Source organism: Triticum dicoccoides, chromosome 7A (assembly GCF_002162155.2).
Source record: "Triticum dicoccoides isolate Atlit2015 ecotype Zavitan chromosome 7A, WEW_v2.0, whole genome shotgun sequence".
Taxonomy (NCBI): Eukaryota; Viridiplantae; Streptophyta; class Magnoliopsida; order Poales; family Poaceae; genus Triticum; species Triticum dicoccoides.
The window spans coordinates 340,342,289-340,348,884 of NC_041392.1; the positions used below are offsets into that span (position 1 = coordinate 340,342,289).

Below are 6,596 nucleotides of genomic sequence, written 5' to 3' on the forward strand. Positions count from 1 at the left end.
AGCTGAGGCGTTTTTAAGGGGGTGGGGGGGGGGGCATGGGAGAAAAAACAGAGATGGGAGGGGGGAGTCAAAACGGAGAGGAGGAAGGGGGATGACGTTCGTGGACAGGTTGCACGAAGGAAAGAACAAAATGGGAACCTTATGTTCTTTTTAGTAATGTAAGTAATAAGCATATAGATAGGTAGTAGAGATTTCATGTGTAAACACACAATACTAGGCCACTGAATATACAAAGTGTGATGCTCAATGTCCTCTACCTTACACTTCTCTTTATGCTACCACATATAACAGTAAGTTGTAACTTAGGAAGCAAATGAAATCTAAATAGAATAATTAGCTAAATATGTGGTTACCTCCATCAAATAGGCACAACCAGACCTTGTAAAAGAAGGTAAGGCCTCTTTTTTAGCAAACTCAGAAATGCGTTGCTGCACCATACCTCGTATCTAAAAGCAATATTGCAAGCGATAGGATATAATCAAGTTAAGGACTTAAGGTCAAAACAGAGTACAAAGGTTGTAACTTACCAAGTACAGCCTCTGCTCACAAAACAAACTGTGACATTCTGAAAGAACCTGCGCGTACTCTTTCTTAGAGGATCTACTTTCAATCTCATTGAAAACCGGTTTTAGCTGGAAAGAAGAAAGAATCAGGAACAACAGAAGTACAGAACTACAACTGAATACTACCAGAGCTTCATGGATAGAGTATCTACAGATGGTTTAAACTTTTCAATGGACTACAGATGTGTTCGGAAAAAACCATAGATCATGTAGAAAAAGTATACCTCCCCAGCTGCTGCCTTGAAACGAACATAGATAAGAGATGCTTCCACACCCTCTGTAACGGCATTTTTGCCAGAACCACTGCCTCGAATTGCGGCTTGAACCTGCTAATAAGTAAACCTACTATCCAGTAAATATTAGCTACAGCACTCTACATATTAAATGCAACAGAGGAGCACCTGGGATGAAGCGGCTTTCAGTGTCGACAAGACATGTGACCGGATCATACCTAATGCCCGAGACTGCAATACAAGAAGTAGATAACTATAGGTTAACACGCTCTTATTCGTTATGACTAGAAATGTAGTTTGCCTCACACGTAGTCCTTCACCTGAAGTTGGCGAAACTTGACCAAGTAAACAGCAGATTCAGCATACAGTGGATTATTTTCAACATATCTATATCCACCAGAGGATAGAACATGAGCTCCATAAATCTCAACACAGAAAAGGAGAAAATGTCACTGTTATGCAACAACTACTTACAAGATACAATCATCAAGTCTTTTCAACAGTGGGAGAAACTGTTCATTTCCAATGTTCATAGTCTGAGAATAAAAGCTAGTAGAGGCCTGAAAAGTGGAAATAGGTAATTAGACAAAATGAATCAGCCTATGGAGACAAATGGAACTTGACTACAGATTCACGTGTCATCACGTCACATATATATAGTAGCCTGAATGTCAGTATTTTGATAAACTGCAGTGCTTGGTAAGTGGCAAAATGTGGTCAGCAACCAGAAAAGATCTAGATCTCAAAGATATGGAATCCATGGAGCCTAAACCATATCCATATATTCTTTCAACAACCAAATGACAGCTCACTTCTTTGCACAAATGAGCACCAGTCACCCAGTTGAGAAAGAGCAAGGATGCAAATACCAGCAGAAACTTCACAAGTATGTTCATTATGTAGGCTTTCTCTTAAGTTTGTTAATTCAATTATAGGATAAGGATTAGAGCATTGCAGAATCCAGTATGTTTGGTTAAGGATGCTCTCATCTGAACTGAAGAAATTGTTGAAAAGGTATTTATTCAACCAAATACATTCATGATGTCAAACAGAAACTTATTTTCAAGAGACAGACTAGAATGCCAAATCTTACATTTTCCAATTCATCAAAGTAGTTTAACCTACTTCGGAGTGCTTCAGCGAACCCAATGAGCCTTTGTTTCTCCACCAACTGCATAAGCATTTGAAAGCAAAAAACAGACCAAGATGGCCAAATTACAAGATAAATAAGCTTTTAGGACCGTAGTATACTACTAGAAATAGAAGAACACAAAATTAAAATAAAAAAGTTAAAATGAAAGTTACACCTGTCTCCAGTAGGTGAAATAAAATATGTTTTCAGATGACAAGTTGATAATACAGCCATGCACAAAAAAGAAAATGGGAGATCATCATTACAGCATTTATTCTGTAAGCTGTCCAGCTAGTTGAGAAACCCAAGTCTTCCTTGTAGAACTTCCCAATAGCCTAACTTGGATTGATTCCCTATGATATCCTTACCAGAGTAATTACATAACATGATAATTTATCTTAATCCCACAATTCACAGCACTATTAAAAATATCGGCCGATATTTAAGGTAATCGGCCAGTTAATCCTGAATCCCTAGGCCACGGATGCGATAACACCTTATGCATCGCGTTAACTGATCCAGCGGATTAATCGGCTGTAAGGCCAATTTATCCCATTGGGCCGATCAACTAAATAGAGGGAGAGAGAAATTTGGGCTCCAAAATTTTGTTTGAGGTCAGCCCGTTCCCTCCCTTCTCACTCTCCCCTCCCTCCCGTGGTAACCCTCGTTGGAGGAGGCTAGGAGCAGCCGCCGCCGCCCCGAGCAGCTGCCAGGGCCATCCGCCAGAGGCGCCTGCACTCCTCAAGGATACAGGCACCGAGCCTCTTCCTCCTGCTCGAGCTGGCCACCCCCTCCGCCCTCCCCCTCCCCGAGACCAGCACCAGCAGCACAGCAGACGAGCTCGCCTCCCCCTCCCCGAGCTCGCATCCCTTCTTCTTCCTGCTCCAGGTCGCCGCCCCCTACCCAAGCAGTCTGTGGTATATGCTGATCTGCTTTGTGCTATGTTATACGCTGCTCCTGCTCTGTGCTATATGCTGCTGCTACCGCTTGTTGCCTCTCCTTTATTGCTGTTGCTGCTGCATTATTGCTATATGTAGCTAAGACATATAGATATGGCCCTAATTAACCTACTGATAAATGGGTTACCAACAAATTCAGTTAATAGGTCGATTGCCGATTAATCCCTACTCCTCACCCAACCGAGCAGCTACAAGTTACCGATATCCTGAACACTGAACCACAGTATCAACTTATGGAAAATATTTTATAAGGATCCATACAGGAACTGGTATAGCAGGAGAGGAGACCACATACAATCAACTGATCGAAATGTCAAAACAAATTGTAAATTTTCCAACAAAATATCTAGTTGATGCAATAAGTAGGGATACAAAAAATATCTATAATCAGAACATTAACATGGGATTCAAACTGAACAGATGGCAAACGACATGCATGATTCAATAAGTAGGGAGACAAAAAATATCTATAATCAGAACATTAACATGGGATTCGAACTGAACAGATGGCAAAAGACACGCACGTCAATGTAACCTGACAAATTTTAGTCTTAAAGTAGGCATGAATGCACAATAAATTATAAACTAAATATCATTTCTTGTGGAAATCTCACAATGGATAGTTAATTCAGACAAGAATGAGTAGAAGGGGCATACAAGTTGGTCGCAAGCATCATGCAAAGTTTGTGTCTTTATGGCAACACTTGAGTGCAAGGATTGTAGTTCTTCAAATAAGTTCTGTGTGCCATCCACCTGAATGGAGGTACTTAATGTTAAAATGAAGGATGTGTATGTTCACTACAAAATTTCTTCCACATAAACTAACAGAAAAGTTCACAGTCCTACTTGTTGAAGGATGTCATCACATGTGTTAACACGTTCCTCTAATGTACTCTCGTAGAGGCGATACTTTTCCTCAGTCTGTCAAAAAACAAAAAAGGAGGGGTTAAAACTCTGCACGCCGTTCCAAGCTGTGCACTACTTACTGAAGAACAGCATATGCACAAACCTCAGATTTCATAGCTGATTCCAGTTCAGCAAACCATTTGTAAAACTACAGGTGGTAATCAAAGTATTAGCTCAATCTGCAGAAAATGTGTACCTTTTATCCTTAAACAACCTAAGGTTAAACATGAAACATAAGGACGACAAAGAAATGAGATTGCAAAGTTCCCTATAGTCAACCAATATAAATAGCAACGAGGGAAAACTTACCTGATGTGTATTCACCAAGATAGCATCCATTGCACCCGCCTCCTCCAAAGCAGACTCTTTTTCTGGCACGGCCGTACCTCCATCTTCCTGATATAACAGCCCGATCAATTTTAGCCTAACCCTGATGGCAATGTAATATAGAACGGGAAGCATGAGCTAATGATGTTACAGTGATCGCCATTTTTTGTTAATTCACTAAACCCTTGTACTGCAAAGTCTGTAACACTATTACTGCTAATAAAATATCTCAGATCCTTCAAAACAAAATGAATTTGACAGCACTCCGACACAATACAAACACAGCAAGGGAAAAACTGAAACCGAATTACAGAGACCCAGACGAGATCACATTATTTGCCATCTCAGTTAGTGAGGCGTAGCTTAAACAACAAATGCGAGATCGGCGTCTTACCAGATTGACCGGGAACGGCCGCTCTGCCACAGCGTGCGAGAGCGCGGAGATCGCGGCATTCTGCTCCTCTGTGACCGGCGCGTTCTGCCAGAAACGAGGCCTCAGATCAGATCCACCCGAACTGTTAATCGCGGAGGGGGGAGGGGGGCATAGGCGGGTACCAACCTTCTCCCACGCGTACGCGAAGTTGTAGCCCTTTGAGAAAGCTCCCGACCTGGGCAGGGTCGCTTGCTTCGTCGCCATGGACATCCTAAGGCGTGGGCTCGCACGGAAGTGGAGGAAGACGAAACGGGACAAGTGAGAAGAATGAAGTTTGTTTTTACTTTCTTCTTAGGCATTATAAGCATATTTTCTTTCTTTCTCTCCAATAGAAGATGTACTGCTAGAACGTGCTCCCCTCAAAAAAAAATGTTTGTGCTCTCTGAGCCAATGCCGAGAAGAATGAAAAATATTTCCGGAATAAGGCCAACTCCAGCGCGTGACCCCATCCTGTCTGGATGCGTTCGTTTGAGGCAAAACAGACAACCAGACGGCTCAGCACGTGGGCGCAAACGGACTTTTGTCTATTTTCTGTCCGTTTTCGACTCATCCCGGCCCAAGTTTGGGCCGCTTTTGGGGTGAAACGGATAGCGCGCAGACGGGCGGGACGCGCGCGCTTATCCTCCCCTGGCCCGCCCGTCGGTGGCACAAAGCACCACCCAGCGCCCATTTCGTGTCATTTTCCCTTAAACCCTCCCACGTCCCGCCCACCATCCTCTCCCGTCCATGACCGACGCCCCGTCGAATTCCGATGGACAGGCCGTCGACCCGCCAGGAAAGGTGAAGAAGAAGGCGGCCAAGGGTCCCAGGAAGCCGCGGTCGGAATGCACGCTGAAGGAGCTCGCAAAGATGGACGCGGAATCGGTGAAGAGGAGGAACCGGAGGGCGGTCGTCAAGGGCAAGAACGCCGCGGCCAAGTTCGCCGCCGAGCGCGATGCGGTGGAGGCCACGTGGCGCAAGGCCGAGGTCAACGAGAAGGAGGACATCATCAACAAAGCGCACGCCCTCCTCATGCTTGGGCTTTGCCGTCCGCGCGGGTTTCTCTAGAGCGGCCGTCGGCCCGGCGAGCACAGGCTCGTTGGTCGCCAGGCCTCAGCACTGCCCCTCGCCAACGTCGCGGGCCATGCCTTTGTCGCCCGGTTTTCCCCCGCCAAGGCACGATGGCCAGACCCGTTTTTCGGGGTCGCCGAACTTTGGCGTGATCGCGCCGTCCACCCCGCGCCCCTCAACCATCATTGACCTCAACGTCACGTCAGGGTCCAGCAGCGGCGGTCGGCCGTTCGTCGAGATGCAAAGAAAGCAAGCACGGTCGCCATCTACGGGCACCATGTCGTCACCCTGCGTCCTGTTCGACGAAATGCCAACACCAACGTCAACGGGCGACGACCCCTTCTACAGCCAGTTCATGGAGAATGTGATCTACGAGGGTGGGCACGGCGGTGCCTACAATCCCGAGGAGACCCAAAGTCAGGATGGTCGCGCCCAGTACGTTGCCAATGAAGACAATGAGGCCCACGACCATGCTGACTACGACCATGGTGACTCATGGCATGAAGATCATTACATCTATTGTGAAGGTGATGGTGATGAAGAAGAATGCATTGATATTGGGGGCGAGCCATTGTTCATCGACGAGCTCACTCAAAGAGCGGAAGCACAAAAGAGGAAGAAGAGCATTCGTATGGGTTCATACTCATAAGAAGAGGACAAGTTGATTTGCCAATGTTGGATGGAGATTAGTCAAGATCCGAGGACCGGTGCGCAACAAAAGGGACTTGTTTTTGGACAAGAGTTCACAAAACATTCCATGAAAGGAAGTTGTTTGTGCCCTACAAATTTACGAGCGACTGTGGCATCACCTCCATCCAAAACAGGTGGTTGTTCATCCAACAAGAATGCAACAAGTATTGTGCGCACTTGAGAGCGTTGAAGCACGACCCGTGAGTGGACTCGGCATTGGGGACATGGTATGCTTGTTAGGGAACGTAGTAATTCAAATTTTTCCTATGATCACGCAAGATCTAACTAGGAGATGCATAGCAA

The 6,596-nt window shown here is 45.4% G+C and overlaps 1 protein-coding gene across 3 annotated transcripts in view; it reads right to left on the bottom strand.

Annotated features, from left to right (window-relative positions):
- LOC119328031 (conserved oligomeric Golgi complex subunit 3-like) overlaps nt 1-4,831 on the bottom strand; it is a 29,252-nt gene extending 24,421 nt beyond the window's left edge. For 2 of the 3 annotated variants that reach the window (XM_037601075.1, XM_037601077.1), the window contains exons 1-13: nt 4,680-4,831; nt 4,515-4,598; nt 4,103-4,189; nt 3,897-3,941; nt 3,734-3,808; nt 3,545-3,640; nt 1,890-1,967; nt 1,271-1,356; nt 1,117-1,183; nt 965-1,027; nt 788-892; nt 528-632; nt 354-446 (exon numbers count right to left, since the gene is read on the bottom strand). In XM_037601075.1, the coding sequence (XP_037456972.1) occupies nt 354-446; nt 528-632; nt 788-892; nt 965-1,027; nt 1,117-1,183; nt 1,271-1,356; nt 1,890-1,967; nt 3,545-3,640; nt 3,734-3,808; nt 3,897-3,941; nt 4,103-4,189; nt 4,515-4,598; nt 4,680-4,763 (1,068 nt within the window). In that variant the 5' untranslated portion in view covers nt 4,764-4,831. The remainder of the gene's footprint in view (nt 1-353; nt 447-527; nt 633-787; nt 893-964; nt 1,028-1,116; nt 1,184-1,270; nt 1,357-1,889; nt 1,968-3,544; nt 3,641-3,733; nt 3,809-3,896; nt 3,942-4,102; nt 4,190-4,514; nt 4,599-4,679) is intronic. The other variant, XM_037601076.1, reaches the window with a different exon arrangement.
- Between the last annotated feature and the right edge of the window lie 1,765 nt (nt 4,832-6,596).